This window comes from Martes martes (genome assembly GCF_963455335.1).
Source record: "Martes martes genome assembly, chromosome: 17".
NCBI classification, from domain to species: Eukaryota; Metazoa; Chordata; class Mammalia; order Carnivora; family Mustelidae; genus Martes; species Martes martes.
This window is the reverse complement of record NC_137905.1, coordinates 537,637-561,730: the sequence shown is the minus strand read 5'-3', so window position 1 is coordinate 561,730 and position 24,094 is coordinate 537,637. Positions and strand designations below refer to the sequence as shown.

The following is a 24,094-nucleotide window of genomic DNA, read 5'->3' as shown; positions in this document are numbered from 1 at the left end:
CCACCCAGACACCCCGGCCGTTTTTCCCCTTAAGTGTTGTGGTTTCTACTAGAACACGGCTTCTATGATTACAGAAAACATAGAAAATGTGGTATCCGCCATGCCGTCCTGAACAGGCGGGAGGAAGCGTCACCCATTTCCCGGAGGGGGACGCGGAGGCCGTCAGCGCGCGGGGGCGGGGCGCGCAGCCTCCGGGGCTGGCTTGCCATGAGCCTCCGGGCCGCAGGCGGCAGCAGCGGGCGGCGGGGCCGATACAATGTAGCGAGGGCGGCGGGGCGGGTTACAATGTAGCGAGGGCGGCGGCGGTCAGGTGAGCGGCGGAGGGGGGGAGAGTCTGGGCGGGCCAGGTGAGGGGCGGGGGTGCTGGGGGTGGAGGGAACCGGGCGCTCGACCTCGGGGGCTGGCTGGGCCCGCCGCGTCCGGGGGAGCCCCCTCTCCCGAGGGCGCCGGGACTCAGGAACCCGCCCAGGGCCCCCGCCCGCGCCCGATGCAGGGTTCCGACTTGCCCGTCCTCCCTGGGGCGCTGGGGGCACCGGGGACCTGCGCTGCCTCCCACCCCGCTCGGGCAGGTTTATCGGCCCAGAGCGGGGGCTCCTCTCTCGCCCCTCCCCAACCCCGGGTGACACTGTCACCGCTTCCGGCCGTCCACACGCGCTGTCTGTAGGATGGGTGAGACCCGCGGCGGATCCCAGGGCTGTGCCACTCTCTGGGGCTACCGGGCCTCAGTCTCCTCACGAGGGAATGGCTGGGCGTGGTAGAAGAGGGTATGCTTGTTGTTGTCGTGAGCGAAGTTTCGGGAGGTATGTCTTAGGGGTGGCTCGCTCCTGAGGCCGGCGGTGGCCACTGTGCCAGGCTTCTGTGGCAGATAACCCTTGAAGGGGGAGGAACTCTGCCCCTGCCCCCCCGGAGGGTCCTGCCAGGCCTTCTTCCAGGCACGAGAACATAGGATGTACTTTATCCCCTGCCACCTCCAGGGGGAATTCTAGGGACCTCCAGTTGCGGCTGGGTGAGAATAGAACCATCAGGAGTACACCCGAGCTTAAGCCCAGGACCCTTCAGTGCCTGCCTCTTGAGCCCCTGGGCTTTATTCTGAGGTTCACTTGAGTTGCTAAGTTGTCTCATCCTACCCTCTCTTCCCCTACCAGAGAAGGGGAGTCTCTAGAGGAGGGCAGAGGTGGGATGATGGATTTCCTTCATTCCTCTCAGTCTTCACTCTTCCTGCCTGTTCCTCTCTGAGACCAAGCCTGAATCTGAGCGCAGGGCTCTCGGAGGGGTGAACCGGGTGGGGTAGGGGTGGGGAGGAGAGGGGGAGGGGGGAGTGGAGCCAAGGCAGCTGCTGCGTAATGCCTCCCCGGGCGTCTGTGTTGTTGGGACATCACTTGTGTGCCCTCAGGAGTCCTGAGGGAAGTATGATTCTCCAGCTTGGCAGGAGAGAGACTGAGGCTAGAGAGGTCGGTTGAGCATGTGTCCCTTCGCTCATGGCCTCTGCTAGGCCGGGAGCGGGCACCGCCCGTAAGGAGGCAACTAAAAGATGCTTTTTCCAGGGGAGCTTCCAGCCCAGAGGAGGGCTGTTTGGAGGAGCAGAGGTGTTCCTGCTTTTAAGCTCCTCTGGCTGTAGTTTAAAATGCGGGGAGGTTTCCTTGGGGTTGGGTGGTTATCATGTGATGACCGTGACAGCTCGCTTAGCAACACCTCTGGGCTATGGGTTCCCTGACATAAGTACAAACTTAGTCCTTCTACCCACTCCAGGAGCTAGGTAGTCTTCTTATTTGTGGGCAGGAAAAATGGATCACATAGCTCATCACTGGGAAACCCAGAATTTAAATCAGGGCTATCTGATTCTTTTTTAAGATTTTATTTGTTTATTTGACAGAGTGAGAGCACAAGCAGGAGGAGCAGCAGGCAGAGGGACAGGGAGAAGCAGGTTCCCCGCTGAGCGGAGAGCCCGATGCGGGGCTCCATCCCAGGACCCTGGGATCATGACCTGAGCCAAAGGCAGAGGCTTAACTGACGGAGCCCCCCAGGCACCCAGGGCTATCTGATTCTTAGTAACATTAGTAACAACAATAATAATAGTAAGCTGTACCTGGTGCTTATCAGATGCATACTGTGTGCTGGCCAGGATACTTGGAACTTTGTATTAACTAATTTAATCTTCACAATAACCCTGTACAGTGGGCACTGTTATTTCCCCCATTTGAAACATGAGGAATCAAGAGCCGAGAAAGGTTTAGGCATTTGCCCAAGACCATACATGTCAGCTAGGAGCTGACAGATCTGGGATTTGAATAGCACCAATTCATTTTATTACCACAAGGCTCTTGAGGTGATCCCTCAGGATCTGTTTCAGATGTAGGAGATAGAAATCCCTCTCCCGGTAACAGTGGTTAAAGCAGGAGTTTATTTCTGTCTCACTTGAATGAAGCCTGGGGTGAAGGAGCTCAGGGCTTCTATGTCAAACCCAAGGTGGCTACGCCAGCTCCAGCCATTACATCTGCATCCCAGGCGGCAAGAGGTAGGAATAGCTGAAGAGGGGCAGTGCCTCCTTTTAAGAAAAATTCCCACGAGATTTTTCTGTTTAAATTCCATTGGCCATAGCACAGTCGCATGACCACATCTAACTATAGGGAGGCTGGGAAATAGTGACAAACCCCAAATCCAGCTTCCCCTGCCCAGAGAAGGAAAAAACATACCCGGACTGTTGCTAAAGCAGTAAGTGCAGATTTTATTGAAGACTCTTGGAGTAAGGGAAAAGAGACCTCGGTATGGAACTGTGTTCAACTCAGAACACAACACAAGCAGGTGAGAATTTATAGCCAGGGAGCAGGGTAAAATCAGGGTAAAATCAGCGGGTGGAGACTTGCTGAGGGGACACATCAGGGCTGAGTGGGGATTCTGGCTAAACCGACCTGTCAGGATCTCTTCTGAGGGCAGGCTGGGGTGATCAGATGTCACCTGGGGGTGATAGCAGATTTGAGGGTGACGGGTATCAGGGTGGGGGGCTCCTGCTGAACTGACGGAGCGGGGTTCTTGCTAGAACCGGATGTCACAGGAGGGGCCCACGTGGCCTAGGAGAAGCTTCGGGAGCCCGACTGCAGCCTGGTCAGGCACAGAATCTTTGTCACCAGTAGTGAAGATGGGGTGAGTGAGTCCTGGCATAGCTGGGTCTGTCCTGCACTCCGGGTGCTTCCCGGGACACTGTGACTCTGTTGTTTGGAGAGGCACTGGTCGTCAGGGCCCAACCACCCTGAGTGATCTGCCCAAAGCTGTCAGCTAATGAGGGAGAGGAGGCTTAAGCCCATAGTCCATGGCATCTGTGTCCTCTCCTGTGTTGACCCAGGTGCTGAGTTCTGCCACATCCCCACCACAGAGGCTGAACAGGTAGGACAGGTCCCACAGTTGGTGCGGGAGTTTCTGACCCAGATGCCGGGCAGCCAGCACTGGGTGGCACTGGGGATGACTCTTGTCAAGGCTGTCCTCTCTGGGATCCATTGTCTTTCTTTTGGAGGGAGTGCAGATAGGAGTCATAGGTTAGTCTTTGATAATCATGAATTATTTTAGACTAAATAGGTACAGAGAAAGGATAATTAACACCCGGCACTTTTAAGAAAAACAATTGAGGGGCACCTGGGTGGCTCAGTGGGTTAAAGCCTCTACCTTCAGCTCAGGTCATGATCCCAGGGTCCTGGGATCGAGCCCCGCATCGGGCTCTCTGCTCAGCAGGGAGCCTGCTTCCCCCTCTCTCTCTGCCTGCCTCTCTGCCTACTTGTGACCTCTCTCTCTCTCTCTCTGTCAAATAAATAAAAAATATCTTAAAAAAAAAAGAAAGGGGCGCCTGGGTGGCTCAGTGGGTTAAGCCGCTGCCTTCGGCTCGGGTCGTGATCTCAGGGTCCTGGGATCAAGTCCCGCATCAGGCTCTCTGCTCAGCAGGGAGCCTGCTTCCCTCTCTCTCTGCCTGCCTCTCTGTCTACTTGTGATCTCTCTCTGTCAAATAAATAAATAAAATCTTTAAAAAAAAAAAAAAAGAAAAAAAAAAGAAAAACAGGGGCGCCTGGGTGGCTCAGTGGGTTAAAGCTGCTGACTTCGGCTCGGGTCATGATCCCAGCGTTCCGGGATCGAGACCCGCATCGGGCTCTCTGCTCATCAGGGAGCCTGCTTCCTCCCCTCTCTCTCTGCCTGCTTCTCTGCCTACTTGTGATTTGTCTGTCAAATGAATAAATAAAATCTTTTTTTAAAAAAAAAAAAGAGGGAACCTGGGTGGCTCAGTGGGTTAAGCCTCTGCCTTCAGCTCAGGTCATGATCTCAGGGTCCTGGGATCGAGTCCCGCATCAGGCTCTCTGCTCAGCAGGGAGCCTGCTTCCTCCTCTCTCTCTCGGCCTGCCTCTCTGCCTACTTGTGATCTCTGTCTGTCAAATAAATAAATAAAATCTTAAAAAAAAAAAAAAAAGAAAGAAAAAGAAAAACAATTGACTTCCTATGAACTCATGTCACCTTGGTGGCAGAGAAGCTAAGGAGGTGGGAGGACCTGGGAAGTGAATCAGTGTCTCCAGTCAAAGCCCCTTTCTACTTTTCAGGAGCCTTTAGCCCTGTGTGTTTGGCCACTTGCTGAGCTCTTGGGAGGGGAGAGACGGGCCAGTGGGGAGTGAAGCATTTCCTATTTCCTGAGATCCTGAGGTGTGGGCCATGCACTGACTCGGGCCACACAGAGCCTCAGTGGGAATCCAGGCAGTGAGGTGCGGTGCTGACCTACGTGATGCTTAATGAGCATTCAGGAGCCTTCTCCCCACGCCGGTAGAGACGTAGGGCTCCCCGGGCACCAGGAAGGTGGGCCGTGCCCAAGGCCACAGTGCAGGTGGGAGAGCAGGCCTGCCCCCCCAGCATTGGCTCCTAGTGTCCAGCATTGTGACCTTTGACAGTTGTCTCTGATGGTTCTGCTCCACTGCTATGGTTTTGGGGTGCTCTGACAGAAAAGGAACACCTGTGCTCAGGTCCAGAAGTAAGGACCTGAGTCCTGGGAGGTGTTGTCTCATGGGAGTGGCCACGCCTTGCCTTCTCAGCAGTGAGGGCATGGCTGGACTGGGGCCAAATGGGGAGTCCTGGGAGGGAGGGGGCCTGGGTTCCAGACTGGCCGGGTACTCTTGGGGTGGTCATGTCCGTCTCCTAGCTCTGTTCCACCTGCGTGCCCCCCGTGGGTCTCTGTTCCTGAGGGGAAGCTACCAGTGGGGCCCAGGTGAGGGGGCTGAGCTGGTTGGAGGAGGGGCATAGGATGGCAGCCGCAGTGTGGGTGTGCTCCACCTGAACCCTCCTGGGGGAGGGAAGGAGGCTGGACATCCTCTCTGGAACCCTGGGAACTCAGGAAGGGGGTGGGAGTGCAGTGAGTCTAGGAGCTCATCTAGAGGCTCATCTCTGTCTGTCCGTCCCCCCCTCCCACCCCCACAGGTGGGATGCTATGGAATATGACGAGAAGCTGGCCCGGTTCCGGCAGGCCCACCTCAACCCCTTCAACAAGGAGCTTGGGCCACGGCAGCATGAGCAGAGGGCCAGCAAAGAGGCCCCAGAAGTCACTTCTGAAGGTAGGTGCTGGGGGGAGGCCTGAGTGGCTCCCCCTTCCTAGTTCCTCCCGTGGAGCGCGCCGGCTTTCCCAGGAGGCTGGGCCCCTTGCTGGCCACTTCCCTTTCCTCCTCGGCACAAGCTACGTTCTGCCTGTTCTGTGGCCCCATTAGGACACGCTCTCCCGAAGGCAGGGATCTGATCTGTGACTGTCGTGTCACTGCTGCGTCCCAGGGCCCAGCACAGAGCAGGCGCTCACTTGGGGAATACTCGGGGAAGGAACTCGGAGCTGCAGTTTGGTCAGGGAGAGGAGGGAGTGGCCTGGACTGAGGCCCAGCTCCTGGGGGCGGGGGAGGTCAGGAGGCGGGGCTCTGAGGGCTGCAGATGCAGTCAGGGTTTTTGGGGTGTGTGTGCGCACACACAGAGAGCTCCTGGAGTCCACAGGGGGGTTCAGAAATTCTGTTGTGAAATCCGCCAGCAGCCTTGAATCCATATATGCATGCGTAAGGTGTGCCCTAGAATTTGGAATGTTTCTGGGGCGTCTGGGTGTCTCAGTCCATGGGGCATCTGACTTGGGCTCAGGTGGTGATCCCAGAGTCCTAGGATTGAGCCCCGCCTCCCCCTCCCCCGCTGTGGGGAGTCTGCTTATGCCTCTCCCACTCCCTCTGCCTCTCCCCCTGCTTGTGCTCTCTGTCTCTCTCTCTCAAATAAATAAAATCTTAAAAAACAACCAAAGAAATTGGGATGTTTCTCTAATACTGTTTTGTGGGCCTCTCTCAGCACCATGGGTATCCACCTCAGCTTCGTGGCTTCTTTTTTAACTTTTATTTTTAGATTTTTTCCACCTCATCTTTTTGCATGGCTCTCTCTTACCTATATAGGGTTAGGGTTCCTTTGCCAGTGCCAACACAGCAGGTACCAGGGTAGGGCCTGGCTGCCCTCAGCATCTCCTGTGGGCTTCTCTGGCCCCAGCCTACTCCTGGGGGAGAAGCAGGTTGATCTTCCTTCTCTCTCTGCTGCCCTCCACACCCACACCCACTGCAGAGGCCCTGCCCGAGCTGCCCCCTGGAGAGCCGGAGTTCTGCTGCACTGAGCGAGTGATGGATCTTGGCTTATCTGAGGACCACTTCTCCCGCCCCGTGGTAAGGTTTGGGCCTGGGGTTGGAGGGGGACTGGGGGAGCCCCCAAGGCAGGAGCGGCCGGGTATATCCTTGTCACCCTGTCCTCGGGGAGCAGGACCGGTCCACCTGCAGGGGCTCCTGGGCCTTGAATCTGAGACCTAATGACACCTGCCTCCCATCTCCAAAACCTGGTGGGGAGCCAGAGAGACCAGCTGACCTGGGGTTTGGGGCCCAAAGCTGCTCTTCTGGTTTGGGGCCGTCCCTATCCCCACATTCCAGGTCACTGGGAGGCAGACGTGAGGGTTGGCTCCCTCTGGGTCCTGGGGAAGCTGTGGCCGTGCAGCAGGGTGAGGGAAGGACCACAGGCCGCTCTACTCGGTTCAACTTCTTGTTTTATGGAAGCTTTTCCTTTTTTTAATTAAAGGGCTCTAATAATCTCTTTTAAAAAGTTTGAAAATCTTTTAATTTTATGCAAAGGATCTTCAACTTTTATTTGAGAGAAACACAGAAACATCCTAAGTAACTGAAAAAAAAAAAAAAGATTCACCCGGAAGGCCCCGGTTCTCATTTACTTTCCATTTTGTATTTGTGTTTTGTAACTTCACTGAAGACGTTTCTGCTCCCCGGCTACGGGCCACACACTGAGTTTCCAGAGTAGGGGTGTCTCCTGCTCTTTGCCTGGTCTCCTGGAGGCGGAGGTGGGGGTCCCGAGGGCAGCTCTGTCCTGTGCCCTGTGCGAGGTCGGCCTCAGCTACCCTGCTCCGACTCAAGCCTGGCTTCCTTCCCTGTAATAGCAGGGTCCCGAGCCCAGGGCCTTTGTTGGGCCCTGGCCCTGAGTCCTTGTGAGGTGCCGCTGCTCGGGGTGCGTGGGTGCCTGGGGCATCTCCGGGCTTGGTGATTAAGCTGGAGGCCACTTCCTGTCCTTCGTGACAGGCAAATTGTCCTTCCCCTGGCTTTCATCCAAGAGGAAGTTCTGCAGAAATAAGCAAAATAGCATAGCCAGAAGAAGGATAGGGTTTCTAAAAGAAGAAGTTGTGTTTTGGAAAACATCCTGAATTAGGTTTTCAGAGGCCCGTGAGTGGCCATGTCCCGCTGGCGGGCAGGTGGCACAGGCTGGTTCCTACCTGTGCTGGGAACTTTGTGGGGCCTTGAACAAGTCCTCGGCCTCTCCCTCTGGGCTTCTGTTTCTTCATGGAGGCCGGTGACAGGGGGTGGAGGGGTCTTCCCTAGGCTGGACCTCCGAGTGGAGAGCAGGCAGGGTGGGCCTCTGACGCCGTCACCTGCCTCCCCCCGCCACCACCCCACCCGCTCGGGCAGGGTCTGTTCCTGGCCTCGGACATTCAGCAGCTGCGGCAGGCCATCGAGGAATGCAAGCAGGTGATCCTGGAGCTCCCTGAGCAGTCGGAGAAGCAGAAGGACGCTGTTGTGAGGCTGATCCACCTCCGGCTGAAGCTCCAGGAGCTGAAGGTGGGCACTGACCTGCCCCCCGCCCCCCATGGAGGACAGAGGTGGGCCTTCACCCCACAGGCAGGCTCTTCTCTGTTAGTCTAATCTGGCTTGGCCAGTGCTGGGCACATGCCTACCCACCGGCTCAAGTACGTGAGGTCAGTCCCTCCTTGAGCTTCATGGCCTAGAGCTGGGGGAGGGGCGGTGGGGACTTCCTGAGTGTTTCATGAAGGTGACAGGTAATGCATACAGGTAAAGGTAATGCATCCTGGAGGTCCAAACGCACAGGTTTACCTTGACCGTGTGTGCTCTTTAACTTGCTGGCACCGTCCCTGGGAATTAGAAGGCACAATATTCATTAAGGCACAAGGAAGGCTTTGGTAAAAACACACCCCAAAATACAGTGGCTTAAAGGAATGACACGTAATTTTACTCACGTGGAGATCCTATAGGTGACCTAGGGCCCACAGGGCAGCTAATGGTGTTGGGGGGTCCCTGGCCCTCTGTTCTTACTGCTTTGCCAGTCCTTGTGGAGAATCCAAGATGGCCCCTTGTCACCTCTGGGTCTGTACTTAGCAGGAAAAAAGGGTGGGAGGGGAGGGAAGGCCTTATCACTCCTGCTCACACACCCTTGACCCTCGCATCATCCCAGGTTGGCATCTGGGTGCAGGGGAAGTCAGTCTGCTGTCCGGACGGTCCAGGCCTGACTGCTTACGGGGGAGTTCTGTTGCTAAAGGGAAAAGGGGGTGTGACATTGGGGGAAACTCACCACGTCTGCTGTAAATGGTGCCTGGAAGAAAGAAGTGAAAGGGTTCATGGCAAGGAAAAGGAGTTGCAGCAGGCTCACCTGTGGCCCTCCCGGCCTCTCTCCAGGACCCCAATGAGGACGAGCCCAACATCCGAGTCCTCCTGGAGCACCGTTTCTACAAGGAGAAGAGCAAGGGCGTGAAGCAGACCTGTGACAAGTGCAACACCCTCATCTGGGGGCTCATTCAGACCTGGTACACCTGCACAGGTGGGTGCCCCGGCACAGGTGTGTCAACACCCAGACCTGGCAGCTCTGGGTGTGTGTGCGTGACTTCTGTGCAGTGTACTCAGTGTTTCCTGAGCCTGATGGACTGACTACCTGGGATGAAACAAGGGACAACAGACCCAAACTCCTTTCTTTACCAGCCTTTCCTCCACATTGGGCTCTCTAGTACGGTGGCCACAAGCCACAGGTGCCTCTTCCAATTTTAATTTAAACCAGTTAAAATAAATAACTACTTCATTCCTTAGTTATGCAATCTCCGTAGCCACATGAGGCTGGTGGCCACTGTGTTGGACATTTCTGTTTTTGCAGAGAATTCCTGTGGATGGTGCTGTTCCGAGTGAGCTTGTGGTGTGTTAGACAGTATGGTCCACTGAAGAGACACAAGGAAAGGAAACAGCGTGGGTTAGGCAGTGTGATGGGCGTGACTTCAGGGTGGAATGAAAGGGCATCATGCGACATTTAAGCAAAATTTGGAAGTCTGGGAGTAAGCCAGGAGTATATCTGGGGAAGAATGTTCCTGTGGGGGAGGTGTGTGCCAAGGCCTGGTGGCTGGTGTGTGGCCATTGTCTTCAGTGTGGAGCAGAGAGAAGTGTGGCTGGGGCACTGGGTCTGAGAGGCTGGTCAAGGCGGGCTCAGAGGGGACCAAGGGCTTTTCTCTAAGCGCACAGGGGGCCACAGTTCAGTGCTGGACATGCCTGGGTTTTATTTATTTATTTTTTTAAAGATTTTATTTATTTATTTTTAAAGATTTTATTTATTTATTTGACAGAGAGAGTGAGAGAGAGATCACAAGTAGGCAGAGAGGCAGAGAGACAGGCAGAGAGAGAGACAGGGAAGCAGGCTCCCCACTGAGCAGAGAGTCCGATGAGGGGCTTGATCCCAGGACCCCGGGATCATGACCTGAGGTGAAGGCAGAGGCTTAACCCACTGAGCCACCCAGGCACCCCAAGATTTTATTTTTTTGAGAGAGAAAGCATGAGAGGGGAGAAGGTCAGAGGGAGACACAGACTCCCCATGGAGCTGGGAGCCCGATGTGGGACTTGATCCTGGGACTCCGGGATCATGACCTGAGCCCAAGGCAGCCACTTAACCAACTGAGCCACCCAGGCGCCATGCCCGGGTTTTAAAAGGGCCACGCTGGGCACTAAGCTGAGCATGGCCTGAAGGAAGGAGTGTGGAGAGCTGGGGGAGGATGCTGGCTCTCTGATCCGGGTGGAGTGTTTTGGGTGAGAAGCGTGCGGGTGCGGCACTCGCTGGAGAGCTGGAAAGAGGCGTAGAAGGGAGTTGAGAAGACGTTACAAATTTTAGTCTCAGCAGGTGGGAAGATGGAGTCAGTACATTTGAGGTGAGAAAACTGTGTGTGGGAGGCGGGTTTGTGAAGGAAGAGCGAGAATTTCCCTCAGACGGAGTGAGTTTGCTCCCCTTGAGGCACCCAGGTGGGAACAGTAGTCTGGAGATGGGGAGGAAGGTCTGCTCGCACCCGCAGGGCGAAGCTTGGGGTGGGAACTGACAAGGTCTCTGACATTTTGGGACCTACAGGGGGGCCTTGCAAAGCTCTCAGAGTGAGGTGGGAATTGGGGTAGGGCTGAAGGCCAGTCTGGGCTGCTGGATACCCCCCACTTCTGAAAGGCACCCTGTTGTCCCCCCACCCCAGGATGTTATTACCGATGTCACAGCAAATGTTTGAACCTCATCTCCAAGCCCTGTGTGCGCTCCAAAGTCAGCCACCAAGCTGAGTATGAGCTGAACATCTGCCCGGAGACAGGGTTGGACAGCCAAGATTACCGCTGCGCGGAGTGCCGGGCACCCATTTCCTTGCGTGAGTGCCCCCGGAGGGAGCAGGGTGCGGGGGCAGGGGCTACGGTAGGCGGGGGTAAGGAAATTGGATAAATCAGACAGTGAGGGGCAGCTGGGCTCCTGGGGCTGGTGTCCTGCTCTCTTTCCATGGGAAGGGGCAAGGGGCTGCTACTGGCATCTTTTCACTCCCACTCAAGCAGACTGAGGTTCCAGCCCAGGTCACCTGGGAGGACCCCCAGCGCTGGCCTGCACTCAACCTCCTGTGTGGCCCCATTGTCACAGAAAGCCTACCTAGATGGGAAAAATCACACGGTATCATTAGTGTGCCACGTGTCAGAGATTTACTCGTGTTAATTTCCGGGGTCCCCTCAGCAGCCCTGCAGTGGGGGTCCTATTATCGTTCCATTTTATTGATGACAAAACTGAGGGCAGCAGTGTGCCCTGATCTGCTTCAGGTCTCGTGGCTGAGAAGACACTGTGTCAGGTCTGGAGGGCGGAGCCTCCCAGGTCATCTGCCTCTTGCCCCATACGCTTTCCACATATTGTGTGATTCCTAAGTTGTCAGGGACCCTGAGGGCAGCCCTGACTTTGTAATGACCCGTCACCGCGACAGGAGGCGTGCCCAGCGAGGCCCGGCAGTGTGACTATACGGGCCAGTACTACTGCACCCATTGTCACTGGAATGACCTGGCGGTCATCCCTGCACGAGTCGTGCACAACTGGGACTTCGAGCCACGCAAGGCAAGGCAGGGGAGCGAGATGTGGGGAGTGGGGAGGGCAGCAAGGGTGGTGTAGAAGCTGGGGGTGGGGGGATTGAGGCTGGGAGGGGAGGAGTTGGAGCCCCAAGAAGGGAGAGCCAGTGCTTGGGCCTGGCTTAGGTTGAGGGGACATAGTACTGGGGGTGGCATGTGCAACGCTGGGGGTGCCTCCCCTCGCCCCCCAGGTGTCCCGCTGCAGTATGCGGTACCTGGCTCTCATGGTGTCTCGGCCGGTGCTCAGGCTCCGGGAGATCAACCCTCTGCTGTTCAACTATGTGGAGGAGCTGGTGGAGATCCGGGTAAGGCTGGAGGGGGCAGGGGTGAGGGTGCGCCGCGCTCTCCCCATGTGTCCTGGGAGCAGAAGGGGGATGTCCCCTGCTGAGGTTTGGGGGGGGGCCTCTCAGCTGTCCTTAGGGTTCAAGACCCTGGAGCAGTGTCTAGTCACGATATGATACAAGGCCCAGAGGCAGTTTGGAAATTTCCTTTTCACTTTTTACAAAAGTAAAGAGCAGGGTGCCTGGGGGGCTCCGTCAGCGAAGCGTCTGCCTTCGGCTCAGGTTGTGATCAGGTCCTGGGATCGAGCCCCGCATCAGGCTCTCTGCTCAGCGGGGAGCCTGCTTCCCCCTCTGCTGCTCACCCTGCTTGTGTGCTCTCTCTCTCTCTTTCTGACAAATAAATAAGTAAATAAATAAAATCTTAAAAAAAAGTAAAAAGCAGGTAAAGTTAATTTAGTAGTATGTTTTATATTCCTCTGTATATCCAAAAGATGATTTCAACAGAATCAGCACACAACATTATTTTTTCTCTTTTTCGTACAATGTGTTTGAGGGTGAACGCTCCTCGGGCAGCCCTGGCCTGGAAGCCGTGGTTCGAACTCGAGCTTGGCTGGAGCTCTCAGATCTGGGACCATCCTGGGGGCCATGAAGGCACCGTCTGTCCGCTCCCGACCTGGAGTGCCTGCCCCCTCGTCCCCCAGCGTGCCACGGTGCGGGCCTGCCAGGGTTGCCGCGGCAGACCTCCCCTCTCACCCGCAGAAGCTGCGCCAGGACATCCTGCTCATGAAGCCCTACTTCATTACCTGCAGGGAGGCGATGGAGGCCCGCCTGCTCCTGCAGGTCAGGCGCCCAGCCCCGGAGTGGGAGCTGGGAGTCCAGGGGGCGCGGGCGAAGGGGCAGCGGAGATCCAGGTCGTTTTCCGATGGCTTCCTAGCTTGCGCGTGTCTCCCATGCTCTGTCCCAAGGAACCCCAGGTCTTCAGAGAGCAAACAGGCATTCTAGCCACAAAAGTGTTCCTGGATTCTGTCACGGAGGGGAGCGGGTGTCACCCTCTAGCCCTCGCCTGGGTCTCCACAGAGTGCGCCAGGCCCAGTACTGTTCAGGCAGGACTGACCACAAACACACTCTTCAAGGCTCCCCTACTATTGGTTCAATAAGCATTCATGGGTATTCACTGTTCTAGATCCTAGGGAGCAGGAAACAAAACAGGCAGGAATCCATGTCCTCACTTCAGGTGGGGAAGAAAAATAAAGAGTCAGGGGGTGGTGAGGTCTGTGAGCAAGATACAGCCAGGAAAGGGAGATGGTGAACAGGGTCAGGCCCAGGAGGAGCTCTGGCGTGCTGGGCAGAGGTGCGGGGTGCCCAGCGTGCTGAAAGTGGGCGTGGCTGGGGGAGCGCACTATGAGGCCCAGAGCCCGACACCACCTGTTGCTTCCCTTGAGCTCCGGGGGGCCTGGAGGATGGGCGGGTTGGTTGGGGGAGGGGGTGGGCAGCAGAAGGGGCCCTCACCCAGTGTTTGGGGTGGCGCTTGCTGGGACCCACAGCTCCAGGACCGGCAGCATTTCGTGGAGAACGATGAGATGTACTCCGTGCAGGACCTGCTGGACGCGCACACGGGTCGCCTGAGCTGCTCCCTCACGGAGACACACACACTCTTCGCCAAACACATCAAGCTGGACTGTGAGGTGGGCAGACCGGGGACCCGCAGGCTGGGGGCACCTTTCCCTCTACTCCCAGCCCTGGGGCAGGGAGGGCGGGCAAGCCGCTGGGCCCCGTGTGTCCTCGGCCTCAGGTGCCCTCCACAGCCGGCACTGACCTGCCCTCCACGCTGCACTGTCGCCCCCAGCGGTGTCAGGCCAAGGGCTTCGTGTGTGAGCTCTGCAGAGAGGGGGACGTCCTCTTCCCCTTCGACAGCCACACATCCGTGTGCACCGACTGCTCTGCCGTCTTCCACAGGTTCGTGTGGCCCGACCCACCCCTAGGCCAGGTGTGCGTGTTCCCAGCAGGCAGCGGGGGGATGGAGGGCTGGAGGGAGAGGTGGCATTTGGGGGTCAGTCTTTGCTGCCTGATTTTCAGAGCCCCTTGCCTTGATCCTTGATGTGGGGTTAGACCCTAATGTGTGGGATTAAATTAGAAGTTCCAAGGGGAACAAGCCCCTCTGGGGCCAGGGAGGGGTGCTGTGGCCCAGACCCCGGTGTGCGGGTGGTGTCTGACTGCTTCCCTGCTCCAGCAGACGTGCACTGTAGCGGAGGCCAGAGGGCCCTCGCCTTTCTGGTTCCAGGCAGCCCCAGTGTCTCGGTGGTTTTTTCAAACATCCCTAGGCCCAAAGAAATACCTAACGTTTTTATTAACTACTTAGGTTCAAACAACGTTAAGTATTTGTGACAAAAAGACTTAGGGGATGTTTGGAAAAATAATGACATAGGTTGGAAGAGTGATCAGTACAGTTACTAACGTAGAGTGGGCCTGCTGGACCCCGCACGGTGCCTCACACTGGGCTCGGATGGGCGCCTCCCATTGCTGTCCACGTGGATTTCCACCGGGCACCCGCTCTCCGCCCCAGCGAGCACTGCTGGTGCAGCCTGGGGCTGCTGTCCCAGAAGGGACTGGAGTGAAAAACGGGTATTCCAGGAGCAGCAGTCCCCAGGACCTGGTGAGGCTCTGTGGGCCCCAGGTGAGGCTCTGTGCAGTGGTGGAAGGACCAGGCAGGGAAGCCGAGACACGGAGTGCTCCCAGCAGACGTTGGATGGTAGCCGGCTGGCAGGTGTGAACCCTGCAGCAGGGGCCCACCCTGAGGCCCTGGACCCAGGCCTGGGGGCACTTCTGCCCTCTGGGAGAAACTGCCTCCATGTGCCCATCCATCGAAGGGGGATAGAAGGGCCTGACTTAGGAGGTCCAGGAAGGCTTCGTGGTCGCTTCACGTGCAGAGCCCAGGCCCTTGCTGGGGCTGACCCCACCCTCCCTGTCCCCAGGGACTGCTACTATGACAACTCCACCACGTGCCCCAAATGTGCTCGGCTCACCTTGCGCAAGCAGTCGCTCTTCCAGGAGCCTGGTCCAGACGTGGATGCGTAGAGCAGCGGGCGCCCCTCCCAGGCCTTTCTGGCATCCAACCTGCCAGTGATTGCCAAAGTCAAAGTGTTTCTTGTGTTCTGGAGACCCCTAGGGCCCAGCCCCAGACCTCTCTCTGGTGCTGGGCCAACAGGTTGTGAGGACCATCATCCCTGTCCCAGGCACTTGCTGGGACCGGGGGCAGCCTCGTGGGGCTCCTTCCTGGGTGTGCTGCTGGGAAGGTGTGGGGTCCATGAACAGAGAAGTGGGGAGAGGCTTCTTACCGCCCCCTGTGGCAAAGAGCCTAGAGGAGGCCCTTGGGGTCAAGGCCGCTGGGCTTTGGCCACCCTGAGAACCCCGAGAGGGCTTTGGGGGAGAGGCCGACAAGCCCCGGGAATGCTGGTTGCAGACATCCAGGTGTGGCCTGAGTTTCCTCTTCAATGGATGGTTTCGATCTACCTGGAGGCCCCCATCCCCTTCACCCCTTGTGTGGGGACTTGTAGGTGGCCCTAACTGGGGTTGTTCACGACTGTCTCCTGAGAGCCCTGCTCCTGCCTCTCAAGGTTCTCTCTCTCTGGGTTCTCCTCTGACAGGGCCCATCCAGGGGGTTCCCACATCCGTACAACATGGAGGGACGGGGGCCGTGAGGTTCTTCCCCCTGGGTGGACCAGCCCCCGCTCCTCCCTTTGTGCTTATTGTGGTGCTCCAGGCTGGGCAGCTGGGGGTCCGGTGGAAGAGGCTGCCCTCCTTCCCAGCTGGGAGCAGGGACTGTGTCCCTGGGGGAAGGTCTAGGTTAGGCAGCAGGTTGGCTGCAGTCAGATCTTTGCCGGAGGAGCTCCATGTGCCGTCTGAGGGCTCCGGACAGCTCACAGACCACCACCAGCCACTGGTCTTTTGTTTGGGGGCCTGAGGTCGAGCACTGGGAGTATTTGCTTAAGGGAGCTTTGGGCAGGGATCCCAGAGCATGTGCAGGAAGACTGAGGATTCGATGTGGAAGGTCCTGTACCCCTGCTGGCAAATGGAACCCTGGGACAGAGGGTGAGAACGCCCAGATCTTCACCGTGGGAGCCAGTGTCGGCTCAGTATTTGTGGGGTTGTTTTGTGCTTCAGAGACCCTGCCATGGGGGGAGGTCTGTGGGAAGCGGATGTTCCATGGTGTGACTCTCATCTTTTGTGCCCTCTTGCCTGGATTGCGCTTGGCTGCTGATGTGCACAGGTGACGGGCGCGGGTGGTACTGGTGGAGTGTAGTCCCTTGGGTGTCTGTCACCTTGGACTGGTGGCAGAAAGTTCAGCTTAGCTTGCTGGCTGACAAGAATGGTGGATAAAGACAGTGTCCCCTCCTCCTTGCTTCTCTGCACCATCAGAAAGCGTCCCATGGTGGGCCTTGGGCAGTCCTCTAGTGGTGTGCTCTGATCTGCCTCGGGGTGACAGTGAGAAGCAAACATGAGAGGTTGGACCAGCGACAGGTCCCCGTCCTGCTTCCCCTTCCTCTCCAGGGCTGAAGGGGGGCTTAAGGGCCAAACGCCCCCAAGTCTGCACATTTCTTACCCCGTGTTCCATTTCTGTCACAAGGCCATTGGCCGTTCCTGTATCTCCTGTGTAGCGAACATCACAATATTCCAGTTACAATCACCGTGTCCGTAGGAAGCATTAATAATACACTGGTGTCTGCTGGACAAAGAGTTGGCTTCCTTTTCTTTTTGACCAAGCCCATTTCCTCCTTCCCAATGTCTCCACTTACCCTGTTGGAATGGCAAAGTCTTTAAACAAAGTCGTGTGTGGGTCTTGGAGTCCACAGCACGGTACAAAGACCCCCGAGACCCAGTCTGCATGGCCCGCCCTCCACAGAGAGCAGCAGGGGTGTCCCGCCATGATAATGCCGCAGCTGCTGTCTCATTAAATCCGTGTTCTCTACACTCTGGTGCGTGTGGTGAATTGGGGACAAGGCACAGTTTGTCCAAGTGCAGGCCACGTGCAGGCCAAGTGCAGGCTTTGGAAAAGCCCAGTCTACTCCATCCAGTGGGGTCAAATGTGATCTGTTCTGGGCGGAAGTTCTTAATGGGAATCAGAGGGCCAAGTTTGTGGCTCCCTGTCAGCTCCATTTCTGTGAACGGTGAGAACCCATACCTTGTGGGGTGTTTAGGGTCTAGGAAGCATTGAGCACGGGGCCTGGCATACAGATAGTGCTCGGTCTTCTAGAGTCCTCATCGTGGAAGGTTATCTCATTAACCCAAGGCAGTCATCGGGAAACTGGATGGTCGTGCAAGTCACAGGCCCGGCCCCTGGCAGCCTCTTGCACAAGCTAGACCCCCAAAGGGCCCTCACTGCAATGTAAGACCACTCCTGTGGTCTTCAGGAGGACCATAACTGCCTCCCTCCCAAATTGCCTTCAAGCTCCTGTGTACATTGTTTGCAGAGAAATGATCTACAGTTGTGACCAGGATCTCAAAGGGGCCATGACCCAGAGAATATAGGGAGTCTTCTGCTTCGGGACTCCTTGTACACCATCCACACCCAGCTGCAATTCAGATAGGCTGACAGACTGCAACTCGATGCCTACAGAAATCGGAGAGCCACAGGAACAGTGTGGGCAGGGCGTCTGCGGGCCTGGTGCCGGCATGTGTGAGCACACGCCCCCATGACAAAGGTGTCGAGCTACACCTGGGGTGCTCCAGGAAAGATAAAGTATACTGTCTCTCTCTTAGGTGATGCCATAGTGTTTTTCTCATTTGTATTTTGACAAACTTAGGTTTACAGAAACATTGCAAAAACATTCCCATTTACTCACCTCCTGGATTCCCTAAATACTAACACTTCCCGTTGGCTATATTCTTTTTCTCAACCACTTGGCCATCAGTTGCAGAGATCATGCCCCTTGGCCTGTAAATACTTGTGTCTGCTCCTCCCAAACAAGGGCATCACACGGCCACAGTTCAGTTCTCCCCAAAAACTAACACTGACACGATATCGTAGACTCTACAACAAAATTTATTCAGATTTTGCCATTCAGCTGGTATGTATATTTTGCTGTCTTTATTTCGGAAGGGTGCATGACATGGATACCTTTAAAAAACACAAGCTAAATTTTTTTTTTTTCCTAAGAATTTATTTGATGGGAGCGGCACGAACGGGGGAGCAGCAGGCAGAGGGAGAAGCAGGCTCCCTGCTGAGCAGGGAGCCCGATGTGGGGCTCAATCTCAGGACCCCAGGGTCATGACCTGAGCTGAAGGCAGACGCTTCACTGACTGAGGCCCCCAGGTGCCCCACAAGCTGATTATTTTGAAGGATATTCTTCAATGTGGATTTTTCTGATAAGATTCGGGCTTTGCACTTTGGGTGGGAATTCCCTGAAAATGATGCTGTGTCCTCAGTGCACTGTCTGTCCCACTCCTGGAGATGCTGGCTTTCATCGACTCGTCTCCTGTGTCCTGATCTGTCCCTGTCACCCTGTAGGGGTGCACTGCACCTTCCAGCATCGTAAGCTTTGTGCTTTCCCGGTCCTAGTCCTGACACCAGACATTTCTCCAAGAAGCCCAAACGCTGGTTAGTGGAGAATGGCGGCTGTGGGGTGTGATTTGTCCCAGGGCTCAGTGCTTCTAGGTCCTTTCAGCAGACAGCTAGACAACTGTACTCTGTACGTCAATATCTTGTTCTTCGGAAGCATATTAAAACCATGAGTTCACATGGATACTCCTAATCGCAAAGCAACACCACGCGATTCTTTTCCATTCTTCATACTTGTGATTCCCTTCCGGACAGAAACCTGGCTTCGTTACCCATAAATATTTATTTGCTCAACCCTAGAACACAAAGTATGTTCAGCATTGCCAACCTATGCCTCTGTGAAAACACAGCTTACTAACTAGAGTTTCATAGTTGTTTAGAGTTCTGGCTTGGCTTTAGCCTGAGGGCATATAGTCAAAACACAGGGTGTTCAAAATGGACTTTGGTGTTTCCCCCTCTTCACTGTGGGTATGGAGCTCATGTGAAATATGGCTCCGTTCATATACTCCATCTGGATTTAGTTCCCTGCTTTACTTGTGTGCTATATTAACATGATTCCCACCGTCAGAACTTCACCAAAGGCCAGGGTGCCCAGCTGACCCAGTTGGTAGAGCCTGTGACTCTTGATCTTGGGGTTGTGAATTCGGGTCCCCCAGTGGATGTAGAGATTACTTAAAAAGAAAACCTTTGGTTTTAAAGATTTTATCCATTTATTTATTTGAGAGAGAGAAAGAGAGAGAGAACACGTCGGGGAAAGGGGCAAAGGGAGAGACAGAAGCAGGTTCCCCGCTGAGCAGGGAGCCCGACACGGTGCCCAATCCCAGGACGCAGGGACCATGACCCAAGCCGAAGGCAGATGCTGAGCCGACTGAGCCACCCAGTTGCCCCTTAAGAAGAAAATCTTAAAGGAACGTGATGAAAGGCCTGTCACACCCGACACCCCCCATTCCTTTGCCCCTTTCCACTCCTCCCCCACCAGGTAACCAGTCTCTTTAGTCTCTGGTTTCTCCTTCCTGTGTTTCTTTTTACAAAAATGAGTAAGATACGTATATTATTTCCTTTTCCCCCTTCTTTCTTTCACAAAAACGGCAGGTACTGCTCTCTTGCCAGTTGCTTTTGTCAATTATTAGTATACCCCGGAAACCACTCCCGGCAGTTCTTCCTCTGTTACTGGTGCTACCACCTCTTACACCTGTAATCCCTAGTGTGCAACAGCCATTAGATGTTTCAGCACTCCGCTACAGACGAATATTCAGGCTGTCTCCTCGCTTCTGCAGTTACAAACAAGCATGCAATGAGTAACCTGTGCACACATATTTTCTCTGGTTGGCAGTGTATCTGTGGGGTCTAGGAATGTCTAGCACCGCTCCATAAGGGTCATACCAGTCTGCACTCCCATTAGCAATGTTCCAGATGCCTGTTACCCCAGAGCCTCACCAACACAATGTGTAGTCATACTTTCTTTTTTCCACTATTAGTAAGATGTCTGTGTAGCTTTAATTTGCATTTCTCTCATTATGAATGAAGCTGAACTCCCTTTCATGTGCTTAAAGATCAAATTTATTGACTTATGAATTATATCCTTGGTCCACTTTCCTGTTGGATTTTCGGTATCTTCTTCTTCTTAATCCTAGGAGTTCTTCACCTGTCAGGGATATTAGCCCATTATCTGTGAGATGTTGCCACTATTTCCTTCCAGTTTGTCAACTGCTTTTGACTTTGTTTGTAGTGATGTTTCCTCCGCGAAGAAGTTCTTTTGTTACATTTTTATATGGTCAAATTGATGAAATTTTCTTATTTTATCTGCATTTTAAGGCAGACAATTTCCCAGCAACCAGGTCAAAGAGGCATTCACCTATGTGTTTTTGTAGTATTCGTATGGTTTCAATTTTTACTTTTGGATCCCTGACCTGTTTGTTCATTCCTTTTTGTTGTTGTTGTTGTTAAAGTTTTATTTATTTGACAGAGATCACAAGTAGGCAGAGAGGCAGGCAGAGAGGGTGAGGCAGGCTCCCTGCTGAGCAGAGAGTCCCATGCAGGGCTTGATCCCAGGACCCTGAGATCATGACTTGAGCCAAAGGCAGAGGCCCAACCCACTGAGTCACCCAGGCGCCCCGTTTGTTGATTCTTATGTATCCTGTGAGGCATGGATCTAATTTTATGTTTTTCTAAATGATTAACCAGTTGTCTAGCACCATTAAAAAAAAAAAGTTCTGGGCTTTCTATCTTATTCCACAGGTCTGACTACTGCCCTGATTTAATCACAGAAGTTTTATAGTTTGCTTTCATGTGCAGAAGGGCTAGTCTCCTCTTTGCATTATTCTCTTTTTAAAGAAACATTTTCCTGGGTATTCTTGCATGCAATTATTCTAAAGTACATATTTGAATGAAATTTTAATGACAACATTTGATACTGTCAAGTGTCAAAATGAAAACATCAGGAACAGAGTTTCCGGGGATGTAAGGCATCTTAGAAGTCGAGAGGCGTGGCTGGGCCTCATCCCCTGGGGTCACCCTGTTACTGCCGGCTTTCTTCTGACGAGCACTTTCACCCACGGAGAAAGGACCTAAGAGAGCTGCTCTGAGCGCTGCTGCTTCTCCCTGTACAGTTCCCTGTAGCAGTTAATTGCCTCGCTGACTGCTCTTGAGACTTGCAGTTTCCACTTGTCACCAGGGCTGTTACTGGCAAGAACTCGCAAGCCTGCCTCGAAATGTGAGAAGGCTGCGGACAGCTCTCCTGTGGTTAGCTGGCGCAGGGCGGGCGCGGCATCTTCACTCTCCTCCTCTCCCTCGGGCTCCTGCTCCAGCTGCATCAGCTCTTCGTTTGAGAGATCGTCCTCGTGGGACCTCAGCAACCGGTCCACATCGGCTTCTACAACCTCTTCAAAAGCCATGTTCCTGGCCAGGGTCACAATGTTCTGTTGAAGCTGTGCAATGTTATCTGTTTGGGAAACACTCTGGAACTGAACACACTCCGGCCAAATCTTCTTCCACACACTGTTCATTGTTGCCCGTCTGAGCTCCTCCCAAGCCACTGCAATGTTGTCTACAGCATCCATGATGCTGTAGGTTCTCCAAAACTCCCTGATTATGGCTGTGTCCTCTCCATCTGTTGCTTCTAGGATGTGCTCAAAAGTCCTTCTCATGTAATGAGCTTTGAAGATAGAGGTTATGCCTTGACCCATGGGCTGGACTGAGTCGGCGGTTCTGTCGTGAAGATATTCGACTCTTACGTTATCAGACAGATCACCCAGATTTACCGGGTGGCACGGTGCATTATCTAGGATGAGCAACGCTTTGTTGGTGAGATGATTTTGGGCACAGTATTTTTCTATGGCAGGACAAAAGAAGTATGTGAACCACTCCTGAAAGATGGTCCTGGTTGCCCACGCCTTTTTGTTTGAGCGCCAAATCACAGGCAGATTGGGCTTAGAGTACCCCTTCAGAGCCTTGGGATTTTCCAAGTGGTACACCAGTAGGGGCTTCAGCTTAAAGTCCCCAGCTGCATTGCCACCAAGAAGCAGCATCAAGCGGTCTTTGGAAGATTTAAAGCCTGACTCGGCTTTCTCTTCCACAGAAATAAACGTTCCCTCAGGCATTCTCTTCCAGTAAAGCCCTGTCTCATCGACGTTAAAAACTTGCTGAGGGCTGTACCCACCTCCTTCGATGATGCTTCTCAGCACTTCTGGATACACGTCCTTGGGTCCCGGCGCTGCGCTGCTCACCGTGAAGTGGGGCAAACGGTGGCGCTCCTTGAATCTCACAAACCACCCTTTGCTTGCACTGAACTTCTCTTCGGGAGACCTTCCGCCTCTCTCACGCTGCAGGTCATCAAACAAACTCTTGGCCTTCTCCTGAATGATGGTGACACTCAGGGGCACGTTTCGCTGGCTCTGGTCTTCAAGCCACACGTGCAGCAGGCGCTCCATGGTCTCCATGAGGGCGCTTCGGTGGCGAGTCAACCGGGAGGCTCTCAAGGGAGTAGCTACCTGTGAATTCGCTTTGATTTTTTCTTTATTATCTCGGATTGTAGCCACGGTAGAAACAGCGAGGCCCAAGGCCTTTGCGATCTGGCTGAGCTTTTCACCCACTTCAAATCGTCTTAAGACTTCCAATTTTAGGTCCAGGGTAATTGCTTTCCGTTCCCTTTTGGCATGTGGGATGACCGCTGCATTCAGGGGCCTTTTCCCAGGCATCTTTGCCTCCAAAATGTAGTAAAATCACAGCAGTCTCACGTGCCACTGGGCTCGTGGCTACTCTATGCTCCGCTGCAAAACCTGGGAGAAGGAATGTGCTGCCAGGAGGCGCAGGCAGGAGCCGTGACAAGGTCAGCAAAGGCCGGCCGGGCCCGCTGTTGCAGAAACCGGCTGGCTCCCGCTCGACGGGCAGGCAGGCGGCGTGGGCCTGCGGTGTGGGGGCGTCCACTCGGCGGGCAGCCCGTCTGCAGGAACATGAGAGCCGGGCGGGTCCCGTGAAACAAGTCGAAGTCCCCCAAAACAAGTCGGTGAAGGGGGCTAGTGCGGCCCAGCACAGCCCGAGTCGGAGCCCTCGTCCGGGACGCGCACGGACGCGCAGCAGCGGCCGGGGACGCGGGCCGGAGCGGGGCTGTTCTCTGCGCGGCCGTGAGCCGCGTCCTCCGGAGGACCCGGGAAGTCTGTGTCCTGGCAGGTGCCCGGCCGAAAACCAGTCGGCAGTCCCAGCATCCGGCCCCCGAGCGGGTCGCCGAGCTTCCTGCGCCCCACCGCCTGGGTGGGACAAGACAGCGCGCGCGTTCCGGTCCCCGAAAAGTCACGTGATAGCGTCCGCACGCGCGGAGAGGTCCCGTGCTGGCGCCGGGGCCTTACTGCGCACGCGCGAGGCCTCCGGCGCGCGGGGACTGGCTCGGGGGTGGGGCGCTGTTGTGCGCCAGCGCGCGCCCGGGCCGCGCGAGGTCGGGGGCGGGGACTGTCTCACAGGCCGGGGGCGGCTGTGGCCCGAGACGCGGCCGGACGGCGAGGCACGGGCGTGAGGGCCCTCGCAATAGCCTAGCAGGTGAGCAGGAAGATTCTACCCGCAGGTGTCCGCCGGCGGCGGCGGCAGGGGCGGGTCGGCGCAAAACGCCGCGGTGACGCCATCCGGCTGCGCCGGTAGTCCCGGGGTAGGGGCCGTGGTGACGCCATCCGGCTGAGCCGGCGCCCGGCTCGGGGGTGGGGTGGGCAAGGGATGCGGTGACGCCATCCGGCTGCGCCGGCCGTGCCGGGGTTAGAGGCCGGGGGAACGGAGGAGCGGGCTTAGCGGCGGCGACCCGGGCGGCCCCCTTGTGAGTGTTAAAGTCCGTCTTACGCTGGAGAGGAAGTGTAAGACTGGAACTGGCCAGGGGCTTTCCTCCCCTTGCCTGCTCCGGCGCCTCCGCCTCCCGGGACTCCTGAGCGTGTGTCTTCCCCGGGCCTAGAGACGAGGAATAGAATGCCGCGTTTTAAGGTGGTTCTAGTTCTTTCTTTCTTTTTAAGATTTATTTATCATAGGGGCGCCTTGGGGGGCTCCGTCGGTGAAGCGTCTGCCTTCGGGTCGTAGTGATC

General features: G+C 55.5%; 2 protein-coding genes across 6 annotated transcripts; one reads left to right on the top strand and one right to left on the bottom strand.

Moving 5' to 3' along the window:
- Positions 1-223: 223 nt before the first annotated feature.
- On the top strand, positions 224-16,948 carry DEF8 (differentially expressed in FDCP 8 homolog). Of its 5 annotated transcripts, none has more exons than XM_080828010.1 (12): positions 224-310; positions 5,440-5,573; positions 6,595-6,692; positions 7,989-8,138; positions 8,991-9,132; positions 10,805-10,969; positions 11,561-11,688; positions 11,891-12,004; positions 12,740-12,820; positions 13,576-13,665; positions 13,827-13,936; positions 14,953-16,948. In XM_080828010.1, exons 2-12 carry the CDS (start codon positions 5,450-5,452, stop codon positions 15,053-15,055), a joined length of 1,305 nt encoding a protein of 434 aa, XP_080684136.1. In that variant the 5' UTR covers positions 224-310; positions 5,440-5,449; the 3' UTR covers positions 15,056-16,948. The 5 variants fall into 5 exon arrangements, with proteins under 5 accessions (XP_080684136.1, XP_080684133.1, XP_080684134.1 ...); XM_080828007.1 differs by having other exon boundaries at positions 13,525-13,665; XM_080828008.1 differs by lacking the exon at positions 224-310 and adding an exon at positions 505-669 and having other exon boundaries at positions 13,525-13,665.
- Positions 16,949-21,103: 4,155 nt separating this feature from the next.
- TIGD1 (tigger transposable element derived 1) lies at positions 21,104-22,732 on the bottom strand (the record flags this gene model as incomplete). The annotated part of the gene is made up of 1 exon (XM_080827774.1): positions 21,104-22,732. The coding sequence occupies one exon, from the start codon at positions 22,730-22,732 to the stop codon at positions 21,104-21,106; it is 1,629 nt and encodes a 542-aa protein (XP_080683900.1).
- Between the last annotated feature and the right edge of the window lie 1,362 nt (positions 22,733-24,094).